At 44.4% G+C, this 17,174-nt stretch overlaps 1 protein-coding gene across 1 annotated transcript in view; it reads right to left on the reverse strand.

Annotated features, from left to right (window-relative positions):
* The window catches only part of TBXAS1 (thromboxane A synthase 1), a 335,034-nt gene that overhangs the window by 127,823 nt on the left and 190,037 nt on the right, over positions 1–17,174 (reverse strand). Inside the window, exon 6 of the mRNA XM_024211589.1 lies at positions 7,746–7,862. Within this exon, the coding sequence (XP_024067357.1) occupies positions 7,746–7,862 (117 nt within the window). The remainder of the gene's footprint in view (positions 1–7,745; positions 7,863–17,174) is intronic.

Raw genomic sequence — 17,174 nt, forward strand, 5'->3', positions numbered from 1 at the left:
GAGCGATGAACAACGTATGAGCAAAATATTCAAGGTGATATTGTTTTCGTATCAAATTATTTTTTTAAACAGTGCTTTATTTTCCCCAACCCCGCTTTACCAACCATCTCTGGTGGGTGGAACAAAACCAATCACCCAGTCAGATGGTGCCCATTTTAATGGGAGTGTCTGGAGATCATCTGCTGATGTTCTCTAGGGGCAAAGGGAAGGGCTTGCATGGTATGTTTCCCTTTGCAATCATTGGCAGCTCCTGCTGCTTACTCTTGCTCGCTATCACAGAGGTTGGTGGATGGAGGATGGAGGTTCCTTCCTCAAGATGATAGGCAAATACAGTGTTAAACAGGGTTAAGGAGTACTAAACTCCCAACTTGATGCATGGGTATGGGTCTACACTCTGCACGACTCACTGAACATCCTTTCCACCCTAAGCGATTATTATTTCCTAACTATATCATGTCATGTTAACAATTTTCCACAATAACTATCTCAGCCTTCAGCAAAACTGGTTAATTGTCTGCTGCTATAGCATTAAAACCTCACCGTTATATATTAAAAATAATCATTAAAATAGCAATAAGATTGTGTATGTTCATCAATAATAATCATTCAGATTTTCATACTGTATTTTACAAGAGCAGGCATCACTACCATACAGCACTGTGACAACATGATATGGGCTGGAGAACAGTAATTCATGGATTATAAAACCAGAAATGACTGCTGTGATTATCTAGTCCGACTTCCTGCAAAACAGGTCATAGGACTTCCCTGAATTAATTCCTGTTTGGATTAGAACATATATAGAGCCTGGGTAACCTTAATTTAGCCCCCTTCTGCTTATGCATTATGATACAGTCTTTAATTATATGATCATATGCTCTTTTTTTTCCACAGGAGACAGGGACGGCTCTAGCTTTTTTGCCGCCCCAAGCACGGCAGGCAGGCTGCCTTAGGTGGCATGCCTGCTGGAGGTCCCTGGTACCGCGGATTCGGGGGCATGCCTGCGGGAGGTCCGCCAGTCCCGCGGCTTCAGCATACCCACCGCCGAATTGCCGCTGAATCCGCGGGACCGGCGGACCTCCTGCAGGCAAGCCGCCGAAGGCTGCCTGACTGCCGCCCTCGCAGGGACCGACAGGGCGCCCCCCGCGGCTTGCCGCCCCAGGCACGCGCTTGGAGCGCTGGTGCCTGGAGCTGCCGCTGACAGGAGATTTTAGGTGCAAAGCTCCAGCAAGTCTCTACTGAGCACATGCGAACTGTGGCTTGTAACTCCGCCAAATCTGAGTGGATTTTCCCAGGGACAGAAAAAGGCACATCTCTGAAACAAAGGCCACCCCTTTTGAAATTTCAAGCCCGGCTTCAAAGCATGGGGGCTCCATAGAGTCTCTAAAAATGTTGCCAGAATTTTTAACATGAGGAAAAAACACCTATTTTCCCCTCACCTTTATCTTCAAGAACACAGACATCTGTGCTGAAGTTTTCAACAACAAAAAAAATTCAAGCTGAAGCAAACACCCAGCATACGAAATTATATCCTGAATGGTTAAAATTTGGGAAAGTTATAAACTACTGAAATCAGGGCCTTTAAATGGGAAGTTTGGGGCACGCTTAATAATAAACGGTGCTACCAGCTCGCCTATGAGGTCTATAGCTAGATGGTACAATGTGCCCAATACATATACACACAAATACTACACCAAAAATACTATATTGAAAGAATGTTACTAAGGTTGCAAAGCCAAGCATTCAAAAGTAGGAATTGCCAGAATTAAGGCCTGTGCAACCTTAATTCTACCTGCACATGAATTATGACACAGTGTTTAATTAAATTATCACATACTATTTGTTCTACAGACTTCCTGCCTCATTCAATGCACAGGATGAACTGTGTGCAGTCAATCAGACAGCTGTTAATATTTCTTTTTATCCTCATTATTCATGTGCCGATCTAGCAAAGCACAGGTGTTTAAGTACTTTGCTGGATTGGGGCCTCAATGCGTGACCCCATGCCTTAATCTCCCCCCCCCCCCCCCCCCCACACACACACACTTTATATATTCAATGGAGGGGGAAGTGCAGGACTAAACCCAGCGATTATGCCCTGTTGACACTTTTTTTTTGGCTTGACATACGGTTTGTCTAACTTGCTAGGCAGGGTCCCTGCCCTGGTACTGGTGGTCTCACGGAACAAGAGAACATTTGGCACCACCTAGGGACTAAGGGCCTAATCCAAAATCCACTGAAGTAAATGGGGCACTTTCCATTAACTTTGAAGGGCATTGGATCAGACCCACAGTGAGAAGCCCTGTGTGAGGATGGGGAGAAGAGAACTACAAGCTCATGAAGAACTGGTGCTGGAACATTAGCAGCAGGTAGATAAGGCAGCAGTTGCACCAGTAATGGAGAGCCCACTCTGGGGACTCCATCTCCCAATCCTGGTGGCAAGTAGGCAGGATATGAAGAGTCCCTGCCAGTCCAGATGACGCAAGAAACAGGAGTTTACGAGAGGCCAGGGAAAAAAGAAAGAAGAGAAATTGTGGTTGACAGCATACAAGAAAGATCATTTGTGGGGTGGGGACTCATGCCAGTGTTCATGACTCCCATACTCAAGCACTAGGGAAGACAAAAAGCAACTGCATCTCTTCATTTGCAGTTAACTGATCAGACCCCAGTGAAGGGTCTAACATTGGGGCAGAAGGGACACTGAGGGTCCCACCCCACAAATAATCTTCTTTGACTCATATATGCAGTCACCCAAAATTTCTCTCCCTTTTAACTTCCCTTTATCGCAATTCTCTGTGTCATTCACTGTTGTTAACTCAGTGAAATAGCTTTTCCTAATGAAGGACCCGCATGTGGGACAACTGCTCCAGCTCCCCAAACTGCATAACACATATTGGCATATTTCAGGAAGGAGCCCTGAAACAGTAGCATTTTGCTGAAAAGCCCAGCAACCACGGCACAGTCCTGAGAGGCACTTTCCAAACATCTTTGACTCATGGAGAGCTCAGGGGAGTTACCGAGCTACACCCAGAATTCTGACCCACAGCTGCCACTGTCAGACCCTTCTTTTTAGTTGGATCTGCTAGCTCCAAATATCTGAAATGGGCATGAGAGGGGTTTTAAATCATTGTTTGTACAACATCATCACAAGTTCTGCTTTGCAACCCTCTTTAGGTAGAAAAACAGCATTAACACAAGCTCCATTTCACAGATTGTTTAGAACAATGCTACACTGTGTTGCACACTTGAACTTCTTGTTTGAACGGGTGGCAATGGCCGAGAGGATTGCAGGTATACTGATAGGATATGGCAAGAGCACTGCAGCACAATCAGAATAAATAAAAATCAATAGAATTCTGCTGGTGTGGGCAGTAAAAGAGAGAAGAATTATTTATCAAGTCTGACAAGGGGTCCAGAACTGCAGGATCATCAGAAGTGTATTCTTTACTTTCATCAAGAAATGCTAAATAGGGCACCAAGATCACTACAGCATGAACAAACATCCTAACATCTTTTCTTGCTTTATTATATCATACCTGGAGAGAACTTTAAAAGAATCTTGGTGTAGCTATGATACTTCTAACACATCTTTTATCCAAGGACCTCAAAGCATGTGACTGACACATCACTAACGAAGTAAGTCTTACAACAACCTCGTGAAGCAGGTATTATCATCCCCATTTTACAGAAGAGGAGACTGAGGCACAGAGCGCTCACGTGCCTCTCTCAAGTTCATGCAGGAAGTCACTGGCAGAGCTGGGAAGAGAACCCAGATCTCCTGACTCCCAGTCTTGTGCTGTCTCTCCTCGTCTGATTATTTATTACTCCTGGACAATCATAAAGGAAGATATGTGCCTCACCCCAAAGCATTTATAATCTAAGGCCTATCCTGCAATCAGATTTGCTGATGACTCCAATGGGGCTGCACATGAGTGCAGAGGTCCATGCAACAGATCTGATTGATTCTCAGGCCTCGATCCTGCAATGTTCTTATACTGCACTTGTCATTACGATAGCTCAGTGCTTCACACTAACAAGCATTAAAACCTCCTCCAATGAGAGTGAGCTGTTTTACTAGTTTTACTAGCCTTTTTGTGTTCATTAGAAAAAGAAAGGGGAGAAAAGACAGCATATGGAACTTCATAAAAACAATGTTCGAATAGCATTCAACTTTTAATGCAAACAAGTTAGGAGATTCAGGGTGAAAGAGTTGTGAAAGCCGCATAGAAAATTTTGAAACACATTAGAAAAACAATTCTCCTAATATAGGCAAGCACCGGCATGGTCACCTAACAATTAACAATGCTCAGCTTTGTTGAAATTTTCCATATTTGGTATCTGCCTCTGGTTGACTTTTTTCAGAATACCACAGAGTCAGGTGAAAATCCTCAGTGAATTTCTCAATCCTTAGTGAATTTCTCAATCACACCACTCCCCTGGCTTTGTGGAAAAACAAGGTGAGGTGAGGGCCTTGTAGGTCTGTCAACTAGGGTGACCAGATGTCCCGATTTTATAGGGACAGTCCCGATTTTTGGGTCTTTTTCTTATATAGGCTCCTATTACCCCCCACCCCTGTCCCGATTTTTCACATATGCTGTCTGGTCACCCTACTGTCAACCCAGGTCTCCCATCCAGACACAGAAAAACTACCCCTAATGTAAAGTACTAGCTTTCTGCATGTGATGTTGTCCCCTAGTGACTAGCCCACAGAGTGAATAAGGAGTCTACTGTTACTACCAGCTCTGAAGCTGTAGTTCAAGTAGTAGAGGCCAGTGTTTTTAAAACTGAAGGAGTAGGGTTCCTAGACCCAGTTCTCCAGGTGTGTGTGTAATTTATCTGGCAGCTGTGTTGGTTGTCTTCAGCACACAGGTTCATTAGAATATTGCCCTATTGCAGGCCTCAGTCTCCCTGTTATCCTACAGCATTCAGGTAGATAATGGTTTGCTCAGAACGGAGCTGTAACCTATATTGCTCATGTGCAACTCCCAGCACTCGCTGAGGATTTTTGCAGCCTCTGTAAATGCTGTGGAAGAGCCTGTTAGCGCCCCAGGGAACTGGGGCATAGTAGAACACCAGGGGACATGGTGATGCAAGTGCTCCAGAAAAAACTGTGAAAGGGGTTCATTTTCTTAGTGCCAGGCAGGCCTGTGCTAAGGCCCCAATGATCTGAGAGAAGAGGTGGGCAGGTTCCTGGAAAGAAGAACTATTCGTCAAGCAGCTGGCCATTTCCTGCCACTCCCACTCTTGGGATAGGACTGCAGGTGACAGACCCTGCAGGTGAAGCATCGTAACATGATCGTAACAACGCCATTAAAATGCAATGGCACACTGAAGTGTTAGAGGCTAATGAATGAACTCCAACCTATCATGTCTGGATTGAGCCTGGCAGAAATGAAAAAAGGTGCAGGAGGAAAAAAAATACAAGCAATTCGCCCAGACTCTTAGATGCCAAATTCTACACCAAAAGCAGCCAAATTGTAATTCCTTGAAAAACGGGTTTTATAATGGAAACACTAATAGGATTAATTATATAGAAAAGTTCTGAGCACCAGGCCTTGCTGTAATATGGCCAATACTAAAAACTACTATTTCTGTCATTGCAGTACTTCAGAGGCTCTGTAGAAAGTACTAAAGGTGGGTGGCTTAAGAAAAGGGGAGATGGATACCAATGAATGAGTATTGATTTCCTTTGAGAAATTCTAGTATGACTACTAAATTAAGCAGCGGAGAGAAGCGTGTGTGAGCGAGGAGTTAAATCATGTTAAACTGAAATCCCAGGACAGAATACCACTTGTGATTTAAAATGATATACAAGGATGAGGAGCATATACATTCAAAAGAGGTTATTTAATTTCACACAGAATCATCTAAAATAACCAAGAACACCCCTACCAGGAAAGCACTGTACCCAGATGTATCATTTTCTGCTGGAAGAAAACAAGCACAGTGGCAGGCAGAAACAGAATAAGTATGGAACGATGCTGCTGAAGCAACTGAGCGAACGGATTTAGGTTACTTGTGGGGATCCCCTAAACTGGAGATAACATTTATCAACAAAGGGGAGTGGGGCATTCCAGACACACACAACACAGAGGAACAGAGGTAGCATTGTTCGAAGGAAGCTCTTCCCTGATTGTTTAGACTTGAACACTCCCCTCGTCACCTTGTACAACAGAGTAGGAAAAGTCTCCTTTTTCTAATAACTAACAGCATGTTAACAGTCTCAGCATACACAGTTTGGAACAGGGAGCAAAAGGTGGAAGAAGGCTGAAACATAAATGTTACAGTATGCACATATGAGCTTGCTGCTAGACATTAAGTCAGCACAGGGCTTAATCCTCTAGCTTTAATCTCCTTTGGTGTTGTTCCTTTGCTACCAAGCAGAATGAGATGTAAGTGTGGATTCTTCTCCTCCCACATTAAAAAATTAACTCTGCAAACACTTATATGCATCATCACCACAAAGCACAATGTCCAAAGAATCTTTTTCCCCCCTAACATAGACCTGACTGGTGCCAGCAGGGGTTGCTCTGTACAAACCAGGTGGTGATTGGTTTTATCTTTTGTTAGTTTAAACAGCAAAAAGCTGAAGCCCCGAACTGCTCTGTGCCGAAGACATGCAGTAAGAGAGATTAATTTTAGCTAAGGAAATGCAAAAAACTCTCCTCTTCAGCCACACCATTGCTGAATAATCATTTGAGTATTTAAAAATCCCGTCTATGAAATTTGCTATCAAGCCAGTCGCAGAGTCAGTGTCTAGATGCATAACCAATGATATTGTCAGTTCTGATTAATCAGCGGTCCTTGCCAGGCTTATGTCCAATTAGAATTTACCATAATAAGGAGGTGACAGCTGGTGTTGCTAAGCAACTGCTGTCTATAGAGCTAAAGAAGCCAGACGCATTTAGATGTTACTGTGGATTTCGACAGCAACATGTCAAAATAACACAAGCTTCTGCCCAGTGGAAAATTTTACAACCAAGAACTGGGCACCAGAGTGAGGAATGTGTTTCCTTTTCAGCATAAATGCAAAAAAGGAAGATTTGTTTTAAAGCAGAGTTTATCCAATCAATCATTACTCTGCATTTAATTAAGAGATATAGTGTCAATGGAATACAACTTTGTCATAAGATAATGGTCTCCTACTGTAAATAAATGCTGAGAAATTTACAGAAAATTAGCAGAAAGATATTTATTTTCAATCAGTGGTATTTATCTTGCAACTACATTCTATTCCAGTGACCTATTTCTATTATATCCCAGAATTAAAGAATAAAGGGGAGAGGGGGATGAAAAGAGACTGACAGAGGTTCGTGCATTAAAGTGAGAGCTGCTAATTCTGCAAATACTGAAAAGCTGTGTTCTGATTGGTAGAGAGCATTAACCTTTTCTGTACTTTAGTCCATCAGAGCAGCTTATTTTTAAAAGTTTATTTATTTATTACATCTGCTACACTTTTATGAGCATGCTGATTTCTCACTGGAGAAAGTTATAAGGCCAGATGCTCAGCTGATACAGAACAGCACAGCTGTACTGAAGTCAATAGAGCTATGCTGATTTACACTAGCTGAGGCTCTGGCCCACACTGTGTTGATACACACACAACAGTGGGGCTTGAACAGTTTGACAATGACATGTTGACAGTCCTTTAAATATCCTTGAAGTGCAGCATACAAGGAAAGTGCTTGCAGAAGACAAAACATCAGATTCTTTGGATTAAAGCGATGGCACTTACTGCATCTTACCTCTTTCATTTTTGCAGCGCTGAAGGCCGGGGTCAGTATGCTCCGGACTTCTTTCCACCTCTGATCCCGCAGACAAAGAATGCTGTCAATTACTGGCTTGGTAACCAAGCCTGGTGTCTGAATCAAAATAAATTCAAACGGGGGTTAAAACACATGGCACTAGAATTATTTTAGCATCCCAAAAAATTACAAGGGACAGATTCTGATACATATTGAATAGTATCTTACTCTACAAATCATCCCACTGAAGTCCATATCAAAACAAGGGAGGAGTATTCGAATGCAGCCCTAACATATTACAATGAAATACAGGACAAGGCCCAATCCCAGTCTGTACTCAACACAAAACTCTACTTGTTGGGTGTCTCTCACTGATAGTTCTGTCTGAGTAAGAAGCTGAAGATTGTGATCATTATTGGTCAAACGTAATATTACTTTTAAATGGTCCTTTCCCCTTTGTTAGGTCCCACAGTGTCCAGCCCCACTCCGATTATGGGCTTTTGCACCACGAAGACATCCAGCATCCACTAAGCTTGTAATACCAACACCAGCTATGGAATCCCTCTAAAGAAAGTAATGCCAGCCAAAGTGTTGTTTAGGTAATGGAGGGGGTGTTTGGAAGGAGGCTTGTTACACTTAACGTATTTTACAAAACTATGAAGTGTATTTTATCTTGCAAAATGTCTAAAGTTCTACTGTAAAAATATTTGGTAACACCACACAGCATAGTAAACTAATGCCACTAATCTGACACTGCACAGACAGCTCTGAGCAATAGTGAGTTGATTGCCAGAAAAAGAGTGCATAGTGGGACACTGCATCAAAAGGAGAGGCTGCAATCCACATAAGAATGAATGTCATAAGACAAAACAGAATGGACATATGAACCATTATTTTCATGGGGCAATAAGGGGCATTCAGTACATAGTAAATGCTGGGGAAGATTTGACAGTTCCCTTCAAATCATCTTTAAAGTAATTCTTTACTTTTATAGTTTTTATTCTTCGTATGAGGCCAATTTAAAGCAGAACCTTCTTCAAAGTTCATAAAGGTCCTTGAAAATAAAATTTCTTTCCTCAAGGATTTAACAAATCATTGATTTCTCACCTCCTGCCCCACGTTGTGCTTCCGATCCACATGAACCAACATGGCCCTGCTCTTTCATTTACTTCCTCATTTGTGCACCAGGCTTGTCCCATTCCTACTCAACAGCAGAAAACTTTGGGAGCCCCTTGCATTCCCTTATGCACAGGTAGGGGGACAGAGAGAGAGGACTGAATGAATGCTGCCAGCTGTGCTTAGTACCCCATAAGGAGGCACATCTAAGGACTAGGTTAGGTGGGAATTTGGCCCAGTCCAAGAAGTTGGAAAGTTGTACAGGGGAGGGACCCTTGCTGAATCTTTTCTTAAACTGTAGTGAGGACCGTTGGCAAGTACACTCCCTACACAAAGTGCCTCTGAAAGCATTATGCTGGCTCCAAGGTCTCTACAACCATAGGGCCTCCAGCCACTATCAAATGCCCAGTGCAACTGAGTAGGCAAGGAGAATGCAACTGAGACAAAGAGCCAGGGTAGGGTGACCAGATGTCCCAATTTGATAGGGACAGTCCCGATTTTTGGTTCTTTTTCTTATGTAGGCTCCTATTACCCCCACCCCCTGTCCAGATTTTTCACATTTGCTGTCTGGTCACCCTAAGCCAGGGGCAGTGAAGAGACAGGACTGGGACAGAAGGAGTCAAGCTTGGGGGAAATGGGTAGATAGGCCTGTGCCCACTAAAGAACACTCCCCTACAGAGCCTGTAATGGAACCCAAGATTCCTGTTTCTCAAACTTCCTCTGCTGTCAGCAAATATCGGTGAAACCCACTGGCAATGCATGTATCTTATATCCCATCCCTACTGCTGATCAACATTGAGGACAACCTACTATTGCTCTCAGTTACTCCATTAGCTCAAGTGGCAGAGGTCTGTGTAGTGCAGGGGTCTCAAACTCAAATGACCACGAGGGCCACATGAGGACTAGTACATTGGCCGAGGGCCGCATTACTGACACCTCCCCCCACCACCCTTGGCCCCGCCCCCACTCCACCCCTTCCATGAGGCCCTGCCCCCATTCCAACTCCTTCCTGCCCCCAGGGAGGGCAGGAGGGGTGTGGGGTGTGGTGGGGGCTCAGGGCAGGCAGTTGGGGTGTGAGGTGCAGGAGGGGTGTGGGGTACAGCAGGGGGGAGGGCTGCAGGAGGGGCTCGGGGGGCGGGCTCCGGCCCGACACGCACCAGGGGTAGGGCAGGCCGCCTGCCTGCCTGTCCCCGCACCGCTCCGGGAAGTGGCCGGAAACTGGGGGAGGAGGGGCACAGGGGTCTGTGTGTTGCTGTTGCTTCAGGCACCACCCCCAGCAGCTCCCATTGGCCGGGAACAGGGAACTGCGGCCAATGGGAGCTGCTGGGGGCACTGCCTGAAGCAAGAGCAACACACAGAGCCCTGTGCCCCCCCTTCCCCACGTTCCGGCCGCTTCCCGGAGCGGCAGGGGGCAGGGTAGGCAGGGAGCCTGCCCTTCCCCCGGTGCACGTCGGGCTGGAGCCGCTCTAGGTAAAGGCTGGGGGGGGCCGCGAGGAGCTCGTGGGCCGCAGAAAACAACCCCGCAGGCCGCATGCGGCCCCCGGGCCGCGTGTTTGGGACCCCTGGTGTAGTGGATATAAAAATTCCAATCCTGTTGATGACGCACATGAGTGTTGACACGATGCCACATGATGAAATTTCTGGGGGGTTTTCAGTTTGATTTTTTTAAAAAAAAACTAGGAAATCTCACACCCACACCCACCCACCCCCTACATTAAAAGAACATTATTAAGGTTGCAAAGTCAAGCACTCAGAAGTTAGGAATTGCCAAAATTCAGATTGGCTTGCAACCTTAATTCAGCCCCCTTGTGTATATGCATTATGATACAGTCTTAATAACATGAACCCATGCTATTTTTTCCACAAGACCCCTGCCTCATTCAGTACACAGCATGGACCTGTGACGGGTTGGATCACAGAAACCCCCTTGGGAGCTGCCACCCGATGTGCCAAGACTACCCCTGCTTCTGTTTTCCCTGCCAGTTCAGGATTCCAGCACCCCATCTTGCTGAATTAGACACTCCAGTCCACTTCAACACAGACCCAGGGTCTGAATTACTTGTCCCAAAGCTGCGAGTTTACCCAAAAACAGCTCACAGGAGTGTGCTTGTCTTTAGCACTCAGATGCCCAACTTCCAATGGGGTCTAAACCCAGATAAATCCGTTTTACCCTGCATAAAGCTTATGCAGGGCAAACTCATAAATTGTTCGCCCTCTATAACACAGATAGAGAGATATGCACAGTTGTTTGCTCCCCCAGGTATTAATACATACTCTGAGTAAATTACTAAATAAAAAGTGATTTTATTAAATACAGACAGTAGGATTTAAGTGGTTCAAAGTAGTAACAGACAGAACAAAGTAAGTCACAAGCAAAATAAAATAAAATGCGCAAATCTATGCCTAATCAAACTAAATACAGATAATCTCACCCTCAGAGATGCTTCAGTAAGTTTCTCTCAGACTGGACACCTTCCAGGCCTGGGCACAATTCTTTCCCCTGGTACAGCTCTTGTTCCAGCTTAGGTGTTATCTAGGGGATTCTCCATGATGGCTCCTCTCCCTCTCTGTTCTCTTCCACCCCTTTTTATATCTTTTGCATAAGGCGGGAACTCTTTGTCCCTCTGGGTTTTCACCCCCCCTCACTGGAAAAGCACCAGGTTAAAGATGGATTCCAGTTCAGGTGACATGATCACATGTCACTGCAAGACTTCATTACTCACTTGCCAGCACACACATATACAGGAAGACTCACAGGTAAACACAGTCATCTGCAGACAATGGTCCTTGTTAATGGGAGTCATCAAGATTCCAAACCATCATTAATGGCCCACACTTTACATAATTACAATAGGCCCTCAGAGTTATGTTTTATATTTCTAGTTTTAGATACAAGAGTGGTACACTTCTACAAATAGGATGATCACACTCAGTAGATTATGAGCTTTGTAATGATACCTTACAAGAGACCTTTTGCACGAAGCATATCCCATTTGCATTATAGTCACTTATCAAATTTTTATAAAACTATCCCAGTCTGTACTTGGCTACCTTGATTATCACTTCAAAAGTTTTTTTTCTCTTACTTAATTGGCCTCTCAGAGTTGGTAAGACAACTCCCACCTGTTCATGCTCTCTGTATGTGTGTATATATATCTCCTCGATATGTTTCACTCAATATGCATCCGAAGAAGTGGGTTGTAGCCCACGAAAGCTTATGCTCTAATAAATTTGTTAGTCTCTAAGGTGCCACAAGTACTCCTGTTCTTTATCCCAGTTACATTATATTCACTTATTATCATGTTTTTATAAAACCATATAGACTGCACAACGTCACAGGACCCACTCTGGGGATGAAACAAGGCTGTGTAGTGAAGTAAACTTGGCTGTAGAATGCCTGGTTTGTTTGTTGCAGACATTGAACGATGTGTAGTGAATGAGGCAGGGGACTGCAGGAAGAGAAAGGCTGATCTCATGGTTAAGGCAGTTGACCGCTCCTGTGGAACTGGATTCTATCCCCCACCAGTGCCACAGAGTCACTTTGTAATGCTAGGTGAGTCCCTTAAATCAAACTTTTCACGCCTTGTCACTAACTGTGTGTTTCTCACTTCCTGGGTGCCTGACTTGAGACCCTTGTGCCTGATTTGCAGAAGTGCTGAGCCCTCACAGAGGCAACTGAAGTCAATGGGAACTGTGCTCTGAACATATAGAGCACAATATAATGCTAACTACTCTGAAAAAGTCAGGTCCTAGTTGTCTCAAACTGAGTATCTAAAATTAGTGGACATTTTTTAGCTTAATCTCTCTGTGCCTCAGCTCCCCACTGTAAAATGGCATAATACTACCCCCTCACCTCACATGGTTTTGTGAAGAAAAATGAATTAATATTTGTAAAGCACTCAGATACAATAGCGATGAGCACCATAGAAAACCCATGAGGAAAGTAATAAATCTGTCTTCAGAGTATGGCTTGCATGGTGTGCAGTAAATAGGGCCTGAGGCCACACATTGTTCAATGAGGATAAGACAAAATATTGAATTGCTGCTTACTGAGAGAGCTCCATCCATTCTGTGCACTGAATGAGGTAGGGGTCTTGTGGGAAAAATAGCATATGATCATGTAATTAAAGACTGTATCATAATGCACAAGGGGGCTGAATTTAGGTTGCGCAGGCAAGCTTAATTCTGACATTTCCAACTTTTGAGCACTTGACTTTGCAACCTTAATAATGTTCCTTTAATATAGTTTTGTGTGTGTGTGTCATATATATATGTATGTATGTATGTATGTATGTATATATAAATCACACATACATTGAGGCGCTTTGAATAAGGAAGGTCAAATTTGGGGCTTAAATTATTTGACATTGTCTTTAAATTGGGTACTATAGCATGCTCTGTTTAGGGAAGCAGCAGCAGAACTGATACCCTAGAGAGTACTTCATTTGTCAAGTTTTCCTTATCATTCCTGCAAACACTTTCTTGCTAATTGCATAACCTGTGTTACAGCTTCTCATAGCAGGAATGAAAATGAGTTTGGTATGACAATGAGCCTGAAGCATCTTGGTGAAGGATGAAGTGTCTTCTCTCTCAATAGTAGAAGCTGCAACTGAGAATTTTTGATCATATGAAAATCACTACAAATTATTAGACAAAGCTGCTATAACGTTCTCTGGTTTTTGCTTTCAAGTCAAATGCAATCAGACTAATATTGCATCTGTTACAACCTAAAGATTCAACAACTATTCTCTACTTCCTTTTCCCTGAGTAGTCAGCCACTTCTGATTGTGATACAGTAATACTATAGAGTGGAAGGAAGATTGTAACTGAAATTCAGAAATGGGTTTTGTATGGGATGGGGCAAAGGGGAAGCTACAGTAATCTGCTGTGGCAACATATACACAAAATGCCACTATCTTCAATCACGTTGTGACATTGGGCATGGCCAGAGAGAACGTGAGTGATCTTTGCTTCCAAATAAAGAGGTCTCTGCCTTAGCCCCAGGGCTTAAAAAATGTGCTTTACCATATGGGCATGCAATATCTTTTGGAATTTGTGCAGAAACTCCCTACCTAATAGTCTGCAACTCATGCTGTCCTTAAAGACAAAACCGTTGGCTCCTTCATCTTTGTGTCAATGTTCATCAAGTCTTTTGCTCCTGCTTTCAATTAATTATTAGTGGGCCAGACTGTACCCCTACTGGGCCGGTAACATCAACACAGAACAGGGGGAGGAAAATTCTAGGAGGGTCTCCTCACAGAGCATCCTCTATGTTTCTCATTCAGGGAAGTGTGTGTGTGTGTGTGGGGTGTGTGTGTGGGGGGGGGGGTGTTAGAGAGAGCAAAAAGAGGATTGGATTTTTACACCCAGCAGAAAAAAGAAAGAGTCTGGCCCACACCCCCTCACATCTGCAGGGTTCTTGTGGAACTGGAAAGGACTCGGGGCCACATACACACAAACGATCTCTGGTGTGGACCTCAGAGGGATCTCTGCTGGGATACAGGAGATGCTACTTGTCCCCCCAAACCCTATCCCCACCCCCTCTTTGACCCTCCCACTGCCCATTCTTTCCCCACATGCATATCCCCAGGCCTGTGGTGAACCCTATGTGGAGCTGAGGACAGGGGCCGGCACCAGCCCCCGGCGCTCTGGCCGCCCTCCCCCCTGGCTCCCTCCCCCCGGCCGCCGGGGGGAGAGCGGAGCCCCCACCGGGGCTCGCCGCCCTCCCCCCGGGGCTCCGGCCGCCCCCCCCCCTGCTGGGGGGGGGCGGGGCACGGCCGGAGGCTTTTTTGCCTGGGGCGGCAAAAAAGCCAGAGCCGGCCCTGGCTGAGGAGATGTGTGCGCGAAGGGAGGGGGATGCTGCTGTGGAGGTAGAAGACCTTCCCCTCCATACCAGAAGGGGGAGCTCTGTACACAGTTCAAAAAGGCATGATATTAGTTGTGTAGGGGCCATAATATTCTAGGGGTTTTATAGACATGTAAAAAAATATGAATCCAATGAGATTACAATCTAGGCAGACAACATACAAGCATAGCGAAGAGAATGGGAGGCCACATAAAAAAGGATGAGCAAGAGGTAGAGTCTGGCACACAGTATTTATTGTAGTGCCACAGTATTTATTTGGTGGTCTTATTATTTTAAAAAGGGGGTTGTGTTCCCCTCACTGTGATGGCAGGTGTATGACTAGGTTTTGTAGCATTGTTTGAAGAAGTGCATCTCAAGGAGGGAATTAAAGGAGGATAGGCTGAAGGTACATATGCTGACCGAGGGTAGTTCTCTACACGCCTCTCTGAAGCATGAACTATGCTAAAAGGCCTGTTAGAAGTTACAGGTTAAGGCCTGCTTGTCCCAGTTAGACCAAAGGGCAGCTCCATTAGCTCAGCCAACAGGGGGAACCAATATGTACCTAAACCAATTTGACAATATTTCACCCAGTAGAGGGCAGTGGTACGACATTCACAAATTAGTGCACCACTTCCACGTTTAGAAAAAAGCTGACAGATCACCATACGCGTATTGTTCTTCCTCTCTGACTCTCGACTAAATGGGATATCAATGCCGTATTACAAGTGATATTTAAATGTATTAGTTAGAAACCTGTACCCTTAACTGTTAATAAACCATATTATCCCCCTACTTCCCCAGCATCTTGTGATAAGTGAAACGTCATTCACAATTCTCCCCAACCTGAGTGCCTTACGTTCACAGAGAGTTTATGTCGTGGCTTCTGACTGAGCAGAGTACCACCTCAATGTTACAAACTATTTTCAAAATATGCTGTCTTTTAGATACACTCTACAGTACAGTACTTCTGCCTTAACACCAAAGTCACTAACGGGCTCTCGCTTAGGCAGCAGGACACTGTCAGTACATCTCTGCAAACTCTCTGTACCATTCCTTTCATGGGGAATCAGGATTTTTGAGATGTGAAACAAGACTTGGGAGCCAAGCTCCTTATCTGGGAATAGGGTGACCAAACAGCAAATGTGAAAAATCAGGACGGGGTGGGGGGGTAATAGGAGCCTATATAAGAAAAAGACCCAAAAATCGGCACTGTCCCTATAAAATCGGGACATCTGGTCACCCTATCTGAGAATCACAGCCATGGTATTAGTTCAAAGTCCTAACCCCCATCAGTCTTTCTAATCTTTCAACTCTGCTCCTGTATTCTGCTGTGGTAGGGAGAAGCATCTTGTCCATAGAACAACCTAATTACAAGCTTCCTCATTTCCAGTTATTTCTTTCATGTTCGCTCCCAAAATAAACCCCTCTCTCGCCTATTTGCTTTCCAAAAACAACAACAACTCTCCAGCTGCCCAAGTTCTGCCAGGCCATTTAAGCAAGGTATTTCCTTCCCCTTGCTTGATATAGGAATGACTATGCAAATCCCTATTGCTCATTAAAACACAACACGGGTTGCTGATTTCTTCAAACATACAAAAAAAAAATCTTTAGAATTGATGATGAGCCTGAGTGGAAGCAACCAGGAATACTTTTTCCTAAGCATGTTGGTTTAAATGAAGTTGGAGAATTTCTCTGACAGAAGATGATCTCTGAATTAGAGGTTTTCTTATGGCTGTAGTTCAAATAGTTTCCACCCAGCTGCCAACTCCAACAACCTTTTGTCACTTGACTGTTTCACACATTGCTACTAAAGGTTTCTAGCTTACATTAAAACCACCAATATTCACAAATACAAGCCAGTTGTTCAATTAATGGCCATCTGTTCTATTAGCTTTCAGGTTTCCATCCCAGTCATAGAGGGTATGTCTACACTGCAATTAAACACCCACAGCCATGTCAGCTGACTTGGGCTCACAGGACTCCAGCTACAAGGCTGTAACATTGTGGTGTAGATGTTTGGGCTCGGGCTGGAGCCCAAGCTCTGTGACCCAGTGAGGGGGAGGGTCCCAGAGCCTGGGCTCCAGGCCAAGCCCGAATGTCTACACCGCAATTTTACAGCCCTGCAGCCGAAGTCCAAGTCAGCTGACATGGGCCAGCCACAGGTGTTTAATTGCTGTGTAGATATACCTTAAGTGACTTGGAAAAATGTTACCAAGTAAGATTTGTTATGGTGATTACAGCAATTGTATTCCAGTCTACGGTATAGATTGTACTACACAAAGAGGCAGTTATCAGCTTATTCCCTTCTTGTCAAGTCAGGATTTTAAACTACTCACTAATAGCTACTAGTCATCATTATTCACTGGCAAAATGGAACAGCCAACACCAGCTTACAAGTAAACACTAGATTATTTATTTAGTTGTGTGTGTGTGTGTGTGTGTGTGTGTGTGTGTGTGTGTGTGTGTGT

This window comes from Terrapene carolina, unplaced genomic scaffold (assembly GCF_002925995.2).
Source record: "Terrapene carolina triunguis isolate 2854851 unplaced genomic scaffold, T_m_triunguis-2.0 Scaffold247, whole genome shotgun sequence".
Lineage (NCBI taxonomy): Eukaryota > Metazoa > Chordata > Testudines > Emydidae > Terrapene > Terrapene triunguis.